At 36.5% G+C, this 14,847-nt stretch overlaps 3 protein-coding genes across 4 annotated transcripts in view; all 3 read right to left on the bottom strand.

Moving 5' to 3' along the window:
• Positions 1 to 14,847, bottom strand: part of LOC136800359 (uncharacterized) — an 87,034-nt gene that overhangs the window by 4,260 nt on the left and 67,927 nt on the right. For both annotated transcript variants that reach the window (XM_067056993.1, XM_067056995.1), the window contains exons 25-27: positions 2,442 to 2,522; positions 1,720 to 1,878; positions 131 to 1,241 (exon numbers count right to left, since the gene is read on the bottom strand). In XM_067056993.1, coding sequence (XP_066913094.1) covers positions 131 to 1,241; positions 1,720 to 1,878; positions 2,442 to 2,522 — 1,351 coding nt within the window. The remainder of the gene's footprint in view (positions 1 to 130; positions 1,242 to 1,719; positions 1,879 to 2,441; positions 2,523 to 14,847) is intronic.
• On the bottom strand, positions 6,734 to 8,902 carry LOC136800362 (chymotrypsin B-like). The gene is made up of 4 exons (XM_067056998.1): positions 8,810 to 8,902; positions 8,028 to 8,170; positions 7,500 to 7,782; positions 6,734 to 7,087 (listed from the first exon to the last, which is right to left on the bottom strand). Exons 1-4 carry the CDS (start codon positions 8,889 to 8,891, stop codon positions 6,783 to 6,785), a joined length of 813 nt encoding a protein of 270 aa, XP_066913099.1. The 5' UTR covers positions 8,892 to 8,902; the 3' UTR covers positions 6,734 to 6,782.
• LOC136800360 (chymotrypsin B-like) lies at positions 9,245 to 11,373 on the bottom strand. The gene is made up of 4 exons (XM_067056996.1): positions 11,269 to 11,373; positions 10,839 to 11,143; positions 10,070 to 10,352; positions 9,245 to 9,619 (listed from the first exon to the last, which is right to left on the bottom strand). Exons 1-4 carry the CDS (start codon positions 11,315 to 11,317, stop codon positions 9,321 to 9,323), a joined length of 936 nt encoding a protein of 311 aa, XP_066913097.1. The 5' UTR covers positions 11,318 to 11,373; the 3' UTR covers positions 9,245 to 9,320.

The following is a 14,847-nucleotide window of genomic DNA, read 5'->3' as shown; positions in this document are numbered from 1 at the left end:
ATAAATGAACATGTCTAAGGCCCCAATTTTTTGCACCCAACTTATATCCTTTTTGGGACATGCCATAAGTTACATTATCATTACAGTTGCATTATGTACTAACAACGGAAAGTTTGAAAAATGAACAAACCTCTTGTACGAAATCCATGACATCATCGTGTAATTTCAAACGAAAATTTTCGAATCTCATCTTCATACCAAATGCATTCTGAAAGAGATCCAACACCATATCATTATAAGATTGCCGATATCTTTCATCCAGCTTCATCTCTGATTCGTTATTCCATTTCTCAAGATCCGCAATTTTAGATCGTAATGCCGTAATCTCGATTAAAAGCTCGTAACTACGCTCAGCAAGCGCGCAATCGATTTCAACGCTCGTCTTCGATTCAAGTTGCTCAATCGTATCTTCTAACCGTTTAATATGTCGTTCTTTCGTATAAAGAGCATTATTTTGTTGTCGTAGAAGATTCTCATAAAACATGGAGCAGCTCAAGAAATTCATTTTCTCTCGATTGGTAATTGCTGTAGCTAAAGTCACCAAGGAGTGATCCAAAGAATCACGTTCCAAAGTAACTAGATTATCATTTGATGAAGAATCTGCTAGCAGCTCTCTGGCAAAATCTTCAACCAAGTGCGCCCGGGGTATAGTGACATTCTCCTTCATGGAAGGACGTTTCCATAGATCAGTTGGCATATTGTGGTCATCTCGGTGTCTTTCGGAGACGACAGCTGTGTGTTGGCGTGAAATTCTTCGAATGCAATCATCGATCATCATACATTCGAAATGCTCCAACAAACGGACCAATTGGCGTCCTTTAATTTCGTATTCGGTGACGTCATCAGGGAGTTCAACCAATGAGATCTCTTCATCACCGGCAACTCGTAACCTGGTTCGATTCTGTTTATTGGAGCTTCCTTCACGGCTGGTTAAGATTCGGTGATAAACAGGCTGTAAGATCTCCAAATTGTACAAATGTTGAAATTGATCATATGATTTGACCGTGCTCAGGCTGGTTATTTTCAGCCTGCGACATCCCCATTCGCGACGCACGATTTCTAGTCGTGACCATAGCAATAAGAAATTGTAAACAACTTCAGATGTTTGCATGGGGTAATGTTGCCATGAGAGACCAGCGTGACCGGCAAATTTTTCCATGTTGAAAGAAGTAGTGAGAAATGATTTTTTCGGTGATTCTATTGTTGGATTGGACATCTTGCTGCTGGACCTTGAGCGTGAGCTAATGAAATATAATAATTTTACTTAGTTGTAGGTATCCAAGAACCTCGTGTCACAAGAGAAGCAAAATAGGCAAGTCAACCATGTCAATTAATCTACCTAATGATCTGGCAAATATGACCTCTTTATAAAAGGGCATAAAGATATAATTACTTATTTATTGGCAGAGGTGTGGGGCACTGATTAAAAATCTTATCTAAAAGTAGTAAACTACAGACCAGAATTTCAGGGATATTTTCACTAGCGAATGACTTGGATAATCATCTAGGAATCTCGACCTTCACTGAGAAAGATCATGGTCACTGACATTAAAGAGCAAACAGGCAGAAAATGTCTTAATAAGGTCCATCTAAGGTTCATAACATAAATAACGTTGGAAGAATGTTGATACAAAGTTAGCTTCCAGCTTCTGAATTCTACGCCCGATCTATTTTGCAACACCTTATCTTGGTGGGCTAAAACATTTTCATGAGAGATACCTTGGTGGTCTTGATGAGATTCGACTGTTCGGTGGACGTTTCATCAAATCAGTATTTGAAGATCCTTGTGGTTCGGTGAAAGAAACTTTGGGAATTCCAGTTGAGACCACATCCTCCAAAAGCAATGAAACACCAAGAATTTCACCATGCACTAAATGTCTGAAATCAAGAAAACAATCCTTCGTAGCAAGGGGACAGAAGGAACCTATTCGAGTATGAAATCTTAGCGCTTTTTTAAAAATACTGATGCTCATTAGCTTTCATTACACTCTTTTTAGTTACCACGTGGAAACCATGCCAGCGTAATGAGAATGATTCCCTTGAGAGTGGTTTCTACATGTAGGTAAAAAGAAGTGCACATAAGTTGTACCCATCTATATGGAAAAATTATCATACGATTTTAAAGAAATTTACAAAGGTTTATAGGAAAGGAGATGAATGTTGGGAGAACATTTCATAACGTTTAAGCTTTTATGGTGAGAGTTGGCTCTTTGAGACAAAAGTCGAGAAGGGGGGTTTTGAGTTTATACATTTTAAGCGATTAACCCCAGGAATAGCATCACCGCAAATTAGCTCGAAATAATGTTAATTTTACTCTCCGGATAAGGGATATTTAGCGATTTATTGTTACCCCTAGAAAATATATCCTCCTACCAGGGTGTACGAAAATTTTCTTGAAAAGACCAATTCAGCTTCCCTGAAATGATCAAAAATAAACATACTTATCAATATTCTTTAGTTCGAACAATGGGATTTGCATGACGTACGATAAATCGAAGAAACTCATCGGATTAGAAACATATCTGGAAAAGAAAAACGATTTAATAATTTAATTTAATAAGGTATGGTCTTATTAGGGTAGCAATACAGGTTTAGGAATTTCATTGCTAAAAATTAACGAATTCAAAATTTGTTCCAGCTTAAAGTAACAGTAAGGGTCCAGTGCCGGAGCAACTGCGGGGGGGGGGGGGGCTATGCCCCCCCGATAATATTTTCAAAAATAGTTATTTTGCAAAATGCAAAGTTTTTCTTTTTTAATTTGTCATAATTGTCTTTTATGTGCATGTTTTGAGTGTATTTTTAAGCAATCTAGAGCTCAAATTTTCAAATCCCCCCATCGGGCCAAACCATGGTTGGCCCTCGCGTTGTCACTAAACTTCAGCCCCCCCAATATGAAAATGCTTCCTACGGCACTGTGGGTCTATTGGAAACAGCAAGTGTTCGTAGACGTGACCTTTTTTGAACGGATTTTCAAAACTTCCCGACAAAGAATCTTCGACATACAACCTTAAGTTTTCACCCTTGTAACGCCCTATAGTTTAAGAATTATGTCAACACGACGATTACATCCTAAATTGGGGACAAGGAGTTATTGAATATTTCTTGAAAACCCCGTTTCAACTTAAGGACAACGTGTTGGTAATATCTAAGTTCATTTATGTAACAATGATGAAATTCGAAGTCCAAAAAGGGAGATTCGGTAATCTAACTTTTAGTGGTTAGTTACAGATAAAATCTATTAGGCTATTCCAGAAAAAAATTGTACCCCTTATGTCAAAAGATACCTCCTTTTGGGAAAGGTGACACCAACGATGTAAAAATAATAGATAACCAACTACCTCTAGAAGGCACTTCTTCCAAGAGAACAACCATTGTTTCCCTATTGAAATGAGCACTCCTTTAAAAAGCTATATATGTGATTTGAAGTGCGATATCTCACGAATGAAAAGTGCATGAAAGTTGCCTGATACAAAATAAACAGATGAATGTTTATAGAACAATAATATCTAATTAAAAAATTCCTTCTGTGAGGCTGCCTATAGGAAAATACATTTTTTCTAACCCAAATTTTGGAAAATATACATCACGTGATCGATTCTGTCCAATAGAAGGTTGCAAATGAAGCAACTTTTTATTTAATTGCACTTTTTACGATGCAAAATGCCATTAATATTTTTACAACCGTAACACGGATGTTTTTTGAGAATCAGGGCAAGTTGGTTATCTATTACTTTTACATCGTTGGTGACACCATGGATGTTTTTTCAAATTTTCAACCCCCCCCTGAATTTTACCTCCTCAACATATAGTTCTGCAGTCCCACAGTCAGCTTGAATCTTGCATTTTCAACCTTATTCTACTGCTGGATTTACGGCCTCATTTTACTGACCACCTTAGATTTTTTCATTCTAAAAAAACTTGACTAACCTGGATTTTTTTCCCTTTGAAAGAGTGAACCACCCTGGATTTTTCCTCCTCAACATATGGTAACCACCCTGGACTTTTACACTCAAAAAACCAGACCACCCAGGATTTTTTATTTTCCATACTACCCTGGACGTCACACCTCCTCAACATAAGGAGTATAGACTATTTCTGGAATAGCCCATTATATTATACTTAGTTTCATAATAGTGTCTAAGAATTACCTACACAGAGTTCCTAAAATCGCAAGGGTGTCGAAAGAATTGGATCGATTGAAACACATATCGAAGAACGATAAAGGATTAAGGAGGTTCGGGAGCTGCATGATATTAATTATAAAAAACTCAAGCACTGTGATTTCATTAAAATCTTTCGAAAAAAAAAACTGATTTTCGCAAACAAATTATCTCTCCTAGACGTTTTCCGAAAGTTTTAGTTACTGGGCTCTTTTCTCAAATTTGTTTCGACATTGTACTCATTATGAATAGTACTCATTACCAGTTAAAACAATACGGGGTATCAATCCATCAATTAAGATTTGATGAGCCGTTTATTATTATCTAAAACCCTATATCTTGAAAATAATAAAAATCTTATCTCTAAAATTTCATTACACCTCAAGCAGCAACTTTGGAAAAATCGAGGAGAAAAAACAAAGAACATCGAGCCGTTATTTTTGACTGGAAGATGAACTCACAAAGTATATTTGGGATTCTAATGGTATTAACATTAACTAAACTATCTTTCATACTAACGTCTGTTTACCATTTGGTATCAACTAATGGAAAACCCACGGAGCCTCCTTCGAGGACAATTCAAACGAAATTTCAACAGCAATGTATCAGTATTTGCGCAACATGGAATATGTGTCGTTCTTATAGCGTGATTTTCAACGGAGATACTTTCGAATGTGATTTTTATAATCGGACGTTTCCTGAAGAAAGTCTGATTGCAATCGAAGGATCGAGCTACTATTTAAGTAGCGATCCTCATAATTGCCAAGATTGGTATAATATGGACGCAAGGGCGTCAGGCGTTTATAAAATCAATTGGATGGGGCGTAAACGGAAAGAAGTGAGATGTAATCAAGAAATCGAGGGCGGTGGTTGGCTTGTTTTTGTGCGTCGAGCAAAGAAATTTGTGGTAAACTTTGACAGAACTTGGGAGTGGTATCGAGATGGGTTTGGAAATCAGAGGGATTTGAAAATCAGAGATTTACGAAATGAATTTTGGTTTGGAAATGATTTTCTTCATGAGATAACTTTGTGTAAAAAGCATTTGGTTCTTGTTTGGGCAAAGAAAGATAATGGAGAAGAAGGAATCTCGATGTATGGTTCTTTTAAAGTGGCAAACGAAACCAATCTTTATCGTTTATCATATAATCAAACTTTGATTAAAGGAATCGAATCGTTTGAGTATTTAGATTACGGCAATGATAAAACAATGAATGGAATGAACTTTTCGACAAAATATAAGGATAGCGATTTAGTTCATGGAAATAATTGTGCTAAGAGCTTAAATGGCGGATTTTGGTATTCGGCATGTGGAAATTTGCTTCTATTTCAAAGGAGAAAAATCATATGGAAAACCTTTGCTGCTAAAAGTACTAACATTACAGAAATAGAAATTATGATCAAAGAACAAATTTAAAACCTTATTCAGTAAACAGCTAAATTTTAAAAACTTAATTCAGTAGAGAGATGAAATTGAAAATCACTGTCATAGTGGTATGGAGACCGAAAGCGGCAACCTGGCACTTTGACGGTAGACTAGAACGTTACTATTGAGGTGAACAAAAATAAACCCTGTTAAACCTTGGACTTTTTTCACAGGTTTTTGGTCGAATTTGGTCATCACTCAAACTTGTTACACACAAATAACAAGTGTTTTTAAAAGAATTGATAAAAATAAATTTAATGGCGATTTTTCAATGTACAAAAGGAAATACATAACAAAGTTATTTAACTCTCAAAGCATCTTGATATGGAGAAGGCTATAGAATTAAAGCTCCGAAGGGGCTAGAGAGGAATTTTTAACCTTTCACAAGCAAGAAAAAGTGAAACCTTCAGATTAGCACCGCATTGAATCGGATTGAATCTATAACTTTCCTTGCTTTCGTACGATATATTTTTTAAAATCCGGCGATGGATATTACCTTTAATCTGGCGTTTGTGTGAAGACCGCGCGGGTCACACGTTTTAGATGGGAAATAAGTGGGTTCATCTCCTACCATTTTTAAACAAACGAAAGAACTACCTTCTTTCCCTTCAGCGCCAGGGCGAGTTGTTTATTCTGCTTTGTTAGCATAAGAAGCGCCTTTTTTTTCATCATAAAAAGTAATATCTCTATCGAATGGACTTTTAAGTTAAAACTTTCCTACCATCCTCTTTTAAACTGTAGTCAGAAATTTGGAATTCGCAACACAAAGTTGACACAGCTACGCAAAAAAAAACATAGTTCAGCGATTTGAGTTGAAACTAAAATTTACATTATGAATTTGCTTTTTGCTGATGACCTCGACTAACTATTCAAACTTTTTGGATAACTAGGCTTGCCATAAATCAGGCATTTTAAAAATGGTCTAGCCACATTTAAACTATTTTCGGTTTTCGGTCGAGTTTTTGGACCTTGTTAGATACCAGAAAACGGCATTAAACTATTCAAAAAAGTCAATTGTGACCATTCAATTTTCAATTGTAAAGAGGAAGATAAACAATTGAAAACCGAGTGTTTGCCACTAATTTTGCCAATAGTGGTTAGCGCCCGGACTATTTTGGGTGCTTTCGTAAAAAACATTACGTCATGAACATCATGAAGTTGATTTGTATTTTGTTTAAATCCAAATAAATAAACAGAATTTACAAATCACTAACATACTGTTTGACCCAGCTCAAATATTTATTGAGTGGCGAAAACGCACTAACAGAATGACATCCTCTGTATACCCAGCTTGCAGCACCTTCAACTTGCCATGATTTTCCATCAGATTTCAAACACATCAATGGACCACCAGAATCTCCTTGGCAAGCATTGGCTTTTCCTTTGGAGCTGATGCCATAACCAGCCATAACTTGTTCGCGGTCAGGACGGTGCATGATGGGTAATTTTGCTTGTTGAAGCTTTTCTGGTGATTTTTTTGGATCGAACTGAATTCTTCCCCAACCTCAAGTCGAAAAAAAAGAAGAGAAAAATAGAGAAGATGAATAGAAAAATGCGATTTCAGCCATTTCTACGACTTCAATCTACTGTACTCTTTATGTAGTGCAAGTTAAATTTTCAAACGTAGTATAGAAGGCCGAACGGAAGGCTTCCTTTTCAATCCAAAGGAAGGGGAGGGCGCCACTTCCCTCCCGGGATTTCTTCCGTACTCTTGATCCGTCATTGTAGTTACTGATCATCAAGCAGAGAGGCATCAAGTACCATTTTGGGAGTCTTTAGTATGACCCTAGCGCTCCGTAGCTGGATGATCTACCTTCATGCAACGGCCACTGGAACATGTATATTTAAGCATGCAACGCTGTCAATGAAGTAAAAGCAAAATATACTTATAAATAACTTTAATTATATAGCGATACCTGCAACAAAACATTCAGCATCAACTTTAGGGTGAATTCCTTGTTGAGGAACGCAAGCTCTGACAACACGACTATTCAATCGTAAAGGTGATGACAACTCAATAAGCGCAATGTCAGCATGCAAGTGTCCGTCATTATCATAATGAGGATGCATGATAATTCGTTTGGCTGCAATTTTTTGTTGGCTTGCTTCCTTGATCTTGATATTATGTGCACCAGCAACTACATTCAATTGTCTCGGTGTGTTCTTACGACTTGCCACACAATGACTGGCTGTTAGAATCTAAAGAATAGATACATCTGTGGCTTTAATTTTAAAGGTTGCTTATATGGGAGTGTTCTTAGCTTTTTGTTTCATTGATATTTATTGCAGAAAATTGAATTGTTTTTAGGTTTTTCGAAGTTAGATTTTACTTTGGTCTAACATCGACTTTTTTATAACTTTCTCTAGAATATATCAGGCCCTTTACCTATAAATGTACCTATTGTTATTCAAAAGATCAAAATAGGAAGGAAAACTTAGCTCACCCAGTTTGGTGTCAAGATTGAGCCACCGCAGAAATGAAATCCACTGGAAGTTTGCAATGAGACAATCCATGGCCAAGCTCCTTCTTTTGCGTCAACTCCATTCACAACTCGACTGTGTGAGACCTTGGATACACCACATTGACCTATTGTCAGTTGATGGGTAAATTGTACATAAAACTAAGAAATTGTTTGAAAAACAAAAATTAAAAAAACTAAAACAAGTGAATCCATCTAATTGCTAGTACCATAGAATCTAGACCATATGTAGAGTGACCAATGGGTTTACACTTGGTTAAGAAAAACAAACACCACAATCATGGTCAAAATCTATTGAGAATGTAACTTATTTCCTCGCTTTTCGAAATTTGGAGTTCGAGCGAGAAAGTCGCTTCTGGGCTAAGACTCGCACGTGACGGTTCCGTTTCGCTCCGCAACGAAATGAAGCCATTCTATTGGTTAAATTCAAGTGTTACGTCACTTCTAACCAATAGAATGGCTTCATTCTGTTTCGGAGCGAAACGGAACCGTCACTTGCAAACATGATCTAATTGATAAATTCTGAGCCCTATTGGACCATTCTTGAACTTTCTAGCATTAAAACTCAGAGTTAAAACTCTACCCTTCCAACATAATTTAAAGCGCTTCTAAATCGTTTGTGTTAGAAATTTCCCTTTTTTCTCAAATATTATGACCATGATTGCAGCTATTACAAAGAAGCTGGTGTAAAGTACGGCATAAAGATTGGCAAATGTCGAGGAAAATTTTAAATGAGTGATACTTACATGCTACGCTGGTAAGAAACGTAAATGCCAATACCAATCGTAACATCCTCGTGGTGATTTTAAACGAAAAAAAATGATTCATAAAATCCTAATAGCGTTTCCGCTTTTATAGTGCAATTGAAATTGAATACAACTTTGTACAGCTACGCAAAATATTATTCAAATATTCTTGTTAAAAGCCTAATTTTTCACTACAAATTTCAATCGTATTTAATAAAAGTATCAATATTAACAACAACCTGATCAAATTTTATGATCATTTAGGGTGGAAAATTACCTATTTGTATTAAATAAAAATGAATTTTTTGAATTGAATTCTACCAAACCATAATTTTATCTATAATTTTTGTTTCTTAGGCAGCGTTAAATGGCAGTTTAGGGTGTTGCTAAGCCAGACGCTACTGGTGGAACTTGGAAAATAATAAGCAAATAACATTCAAATTCAAAAAATATATATTTTTTCATTCATAAATTAATCTTTTGATGACCTTCAATGTATATATCATATAAATTACAAGTTTGGAACATATCGTTTAACCCAGCTCAAATATTTATTGAGTGGGGAGTAAGCGCTAATACCATAACATCCACGGTAGACATAACTTGCAGCACCTTCGACTTGCCATGATTTTCCATCAGATTTCAAACACATCAATGGACCACCAGAATCTCCTTGGCAAGCATTGGCTTTTCCTCGGACACCATGACCAGCGATAACTTGTTCTTTACCTTTGTTGTTCATAATTGGGAGTTTTGCTTGTTGAAGTTTTTCAGGTGACCTTCTTGGATTGTATGAAATTCTTCCCCAGCCTGAATGAAATAAAATAACATATCCAAGATTCAGATGGTTATTTTATATTAACAACAGATTCCCACTGAGTACCACTCATTACTCTGCAACTTCTGCAACTATTGGCTCAACCACGGGTCTTTGGCAAACAGGTTGCGTAGTGTTGGCTTCACCGCAAGTGAGGGTGGTACAAGGGGTACCCCCTGGACATAAAGGTTAAGCTAATGTTGCTTCTCAGTTACGGAAACAGCCAGCTAACTGATTGATTGAGATCAGATTCAAATGAGGAAGTTCATTTACTCAGGGACAATTTTTGGATAGTTATAGCTTCATATTCTTCCTAACCTTGAAATTTTTCAAGAACTTTAGACAGTTCAGAGAAAACTGAAACCTATTTAAAGGCTTAAATTCAGAAAGTTTTCTTTCTTCTCCGAAACCTCAAATCGTAAAACCAAGAAAACCAATCTTACCGGCGATATAACATTTTGTTCCAACTTTAGGGTAGACTCCTTGTTGAGGAACACAAGCTCTGACAACACGATCATTCAATCGTAAAGGTGATGACAACTCAATAAGTGCAATGTCAGCATTTAAAAAACCACCAACGCCATAGCTTTGATGCATGATAATTCGTTTTGGTGTCATTTTTTGTTGAGTTCCTTCTCTAGATTTGATGTTATGTGCACCAGCAATGACTCTCATGCTTGTTGGTGAGTTCTTGCGGCTGTCAACGCAATGGCTTGCGGTCAAAATCTGTTAAAGAAAAAATAATGTTTATACATAACGATTCTGAACGATTATTGCACGCATAAAAACCAGTAAAATCAGGATAGTGAAACAGAATGCACACTTAAAACGAATGGGCTTTAGAATCATGTCCGTACCGATGTAAGATTGCTTTATCTTCGTTTAAGAGAATTTTCTCTGGCTATATCTCGGTAGATTACTGAAATAGCACTTAACTAGACGGTCCCTGTCGTCGCAGACGCCGGCTATGTTTTGGCTTGCGCATCGAAAGCCCTTTGGATACTAAAGGATAAGATTGAAAGCAAAAAGAGAACCCCCTTCAAAAGTTGAAAATATTTATATTTTAGTTTTAGCGTTTTTGGATAAAATGACACCATCATTGAAAGGCTAAATTAATTTTCTTTGAGACAAAGAAGGCGTAAGGACTGGGAAACTTCTTTAGTTCTAAAGATATTTAAGGATGCGACACTTAATAAAGATATATCATCTTACCCAAGTTGGTGTCAAGATTGAGCCACCACAGAAATGAAATCCACCCGAAGTTTGAAGAGAGACAATCCATGGCCAAGCTCCTTCTTTAGCTTCATCACCGTTGACAATTCGACTTTGTGGGACTGGGGTGACACCACACTCTCCATAGCTTGAGCTACCACCGCTGGTTGGTGGAGCTTGGGTTGGTGGCGCAGCAGTTTGGCTGCATTTACCGCAAGATTTCAGACAGTATTTTTTGACGTATGAGTTGGAGCTACAGTACTTTGTCCAACGAGGGCACGAGCTGTGACCATCCTTGCAAGCATCTAAATTAGAAAAAAATTATTCAATAGAATTTGTGGTTAAAGAAATTTATTAGAAATCTTTTCAGTAAAGTTTAAAATTTAATAGCAAAAAGCTTTTAGAATTTCGAAGGTATTAAGATACTTACATGTTGCTGCAACTAGAACTGCTACACACAATACCAATTTCAACATCATGATGAAAAAATCAAAAATATGATTGTGATTCTGCAGAAAGATTCGTGCCCAATTTATACCCAATTTTACCGAAGGGCTTAGCAATGACAAATTTGGACAGCTTGATAAACGTACAAATATCACAATTTGACGTGAAATCACTATTTAATTAAAAGTTCACCGCCAAAATAATCAACATGCGCTGTCTGTTTAAATAAGAGGCTCCAATACACACAAGTAAGGTAAATTAATTAGTTTTTATTTTTGAATTGAAATCTATGTAAATTTTATGCGTGGAACTCGGGTAGAATGAAAATCTAAGAGCAGAGCAGAGGGTTTATAACCTGATAATAGATAACCATGATTTTCTTATGCGCACGGTGAACCTCTAAAGGCGCTTGAAAATTAGCCATCTGAGGAAAATAGCCATTTTCATAACAAGAATCTTGTTACGTGCCGCGATGTCAAAGATTTGGTTTTTTTCTGATACGGCGCTCTATTTTTGAAAACAATCACGCAACTTTGTTGTCATTCCCCGTGCTTTGAAACGAGCACGGTCCTTGCAAAATCGAGATTACATACATTCGCAAAATCGAGATTGGACTATTCCAGTTTTTATCTGTTACCCCCAACAGACGACATAGAATTTCCGTAGCAAACTGCTTTCAAGAAAGTCCGAAATTTCCGTAGCAAATTTACAAAATACCTATCAAAACCGTGGAATTCCGTTACTGTAACCTAAAAAAAATCACGGAATTCCAATACTTTAATGCAAAATTAAGAAATATTCATGGAATTGCGATACTTTCTCTTTAAGGTTTGCCTGAAATTCCTTGCCAAAATTTATTTAAAAAATTGATGTCGTCCATTATGAGATAATGTTTTTTTTTTCTGGAATGGCCCATTGCATACATTCGCCAGATCGTTTGTTTTAACACTTCCTTTTAGAGCTTCAGGTTCAACCCAGGGCATTCATATTCCAACCCCGCCACTTATCAAGTTTTGTTTGAGAAAATGTTTTTGAAAGTTCCCTCTTTTGTCCTGGTTCTGCTGTATTAGCCTCCTTTTCGAAAATTTTCAACTCAGGACATTTTTCTTCCAAACCCTCCCCCCCGCTTATTCTAACCCTCCCGATTATTAGGTTCCCGAGAGTTTAGGTTTCCTTTAAGATATTTAGTCCACGTGGAGGGATTTGACGTTCGCCTTACCTTTCACATGTTTGCATGCTCTTACCTCTATTAAAGGCAAACTTACCAAAAATCATCTCCATACATCAAATATTCAATTTCTTCAACCTAACCCAGAATCGGGCCTTTCATTAGCATGTCGCTGTCCGTAGTGCTGATGTGTATGTCTGTTTTTGAAGAAGCAGCGCTTTGTCATTTCAAATTTATTTTGGATGAAATGAAGCTTTCTGGTACTAAGTGTGCACACTGCGAGCAAACATTCGATTTTTAGTATGTCGCTGGGGCTTAATGCCGCTTTGGCTTTTTGTTTTATTTCAAGTCCCGAATACATTAAGCTTTTACTGTCAATTTTAATAAATCTTAACTTTTCAAAATCAGTTTTTTCATGCTGATTCTAAAATTCAAATTCATTTTGTCATAGCTTTCACTCTTAGTCTGCTGCTCGAAGCTTCCATATCTTCAAAACCGAGCCAATCTTAAGGAGAGAGACCGGTCTATTTACGTTAACAGCAAATAAGAATTGTTTTCTTCTCCAGGCTAAGGAAAACAAAATGACTGCGAACAAACCGAATGCAAAATAATAAATCAAATACGCAATGCCGTAACATGCATTTTGATTTTATGGGGAAAGGGGGCTGAAGCTTAGTGACGAAATTTAGAAGATTAGGTGATTTTCTACACTGCTGGAAAATAGACAGCAAAATTCAATGAATTCTAAAAAAACATATTTTAAAAGTTATTGCCCCCTCCCCGGCTACTACGGCACTGAAAACGTGTTGCAAAATCATGTTTACAAGGTTTTTCAAGGAAATTTCATGGAAAGTAAAGATGTTGACTTTTGAAAAATGGCGAAGGGGCGTCATTTGTGTTGGTTTGACATTGCCAATTCATTGATAGGGACAACTTTTGAAACTTTCTTAATGCCCTTTGTCAAGCGTTATCCCGCCTCAAAAGTCATGTATCTGCTGTGTGAAGGCACCTCCGGAGTCAGATACTGTACACGATTCTAACAGTTAGGGTCAGTAAAATCGCGTACACCGCCATTGTCTGGGCAACCCCACAGAAGGCTGTTAAATGATGTAAGGTCTCTAGGAGAGGAGTTATGCTTTCTTTCTCTTTAAGATAACAAGGGAAGTAGATGAATACCAGAGGCAACCTTAGAAAACCGGCAAAAGGTTACTCAATAGAAAAATATTCTCATGATCCAGATAGTAATTTACAAATTACTGTTTCCTTTTTACCATAATAATACAGCCACGCGGTTAGATAAGAGTACTTTACTAAATGGTTTAACTGCCGTAATACTAATTGCGCAAGTGATAATTGGGTGCATACGTGATAAAACGACATGTATGCCATACTATGGTTGAACACAAGACTTTAGGTAAACTCAACTCAAACTCGCAGTCAACTGAAAAACCAGTTTTTTAAATCTGAAATATCACAGTTTACCGAAAAAAGAATCATTTAAATTATAAACTGAAGAACTAGACAAAAGTCTCAGAATATCAAATTCCACTCACATGAAGTTAACATCTTGACACCAAAAGTCTTAAATTTGATGGGTATTGTGATCCTCTAAGAGGGAAGAATTTTTCTTGTTCATGATTTTGGGACCCTTTCAAAAATTAAAATGCTGTTTTTAAGAGAGAGATTTTTGAGGTTTTACAATAAGCCTTTTAAGGTATTGGGTTACTTAGGCGGCTGGCATCCACTAACGGATTCGTGCTCCTTATAGAGCATGCTTAATAAGCTACATTTCCTTTGTCCAGAGATTTGCTGCCTTTAGCCGATTTACGGCTAAAGACATTTTTAGCTGGCGAGTGTCTACAAATATAACATTACGTAATGTTTAAATTTTCTGTGAGGCACCAAATCATAGATTGGAAAATATATTTGGATTTCGAAAAAAAAGTGGCTCCAGATAATTGTTTTGTCAGTTCTACAGATATGTTGCAGATTATTTCAAGGTATTCTAGTTATGTATATCATTACTTCTTTATGATTCTACAAAAGGGAGTGTCGTTGTTCCTTCAACAAGGGCTTTTAAATGTTAAAACAAACAAAGAACTTTTCTTCAGCTTTGGCATTTCACTTTTTAATACTGTGTGGCCTTTGTATCTTTTTCAGGTACTTAGCTTCAATTATTTGGAGGGATTGGGGTGTTTCTGGTTGTTTTCTTTCACTTTTGTGTTCATATTTGTATTTTTTGAGCTTCGACCGAAGAGCTGATGGAAAAGTTTTGATAAATTTACAAACCAGATATCTTATAAAAGCGAAAGTCAAAAATAAATCTACAGGGACTGTACATAATGCGCTCATCAGATTGTTTTTTATCTTTTTTCTGTTTTGTTTTTCTGGTCT

Source organism: Clytia hemisphaerica, unplaced genomic scaffold (genome assembly GCF_902728285.1).
Source record: "Clytia hemisphaerica strain Z4C2 unplaced genomic scaffold, Clytia hemisphaerica genome assembly, whole genome shotgun sequence".
NCBI classification, from domain to species: Eukaryota; Metazoa; Cnidaria; class Hydrozoa; order Leptothecata; family Clytiidae; genus Clytia; species Clytia hemisphaerica.
Note: the sequence above shows the minus strand (reverse complement) of the source record. Positions and strands in the feature narration are given on the sequence as shown.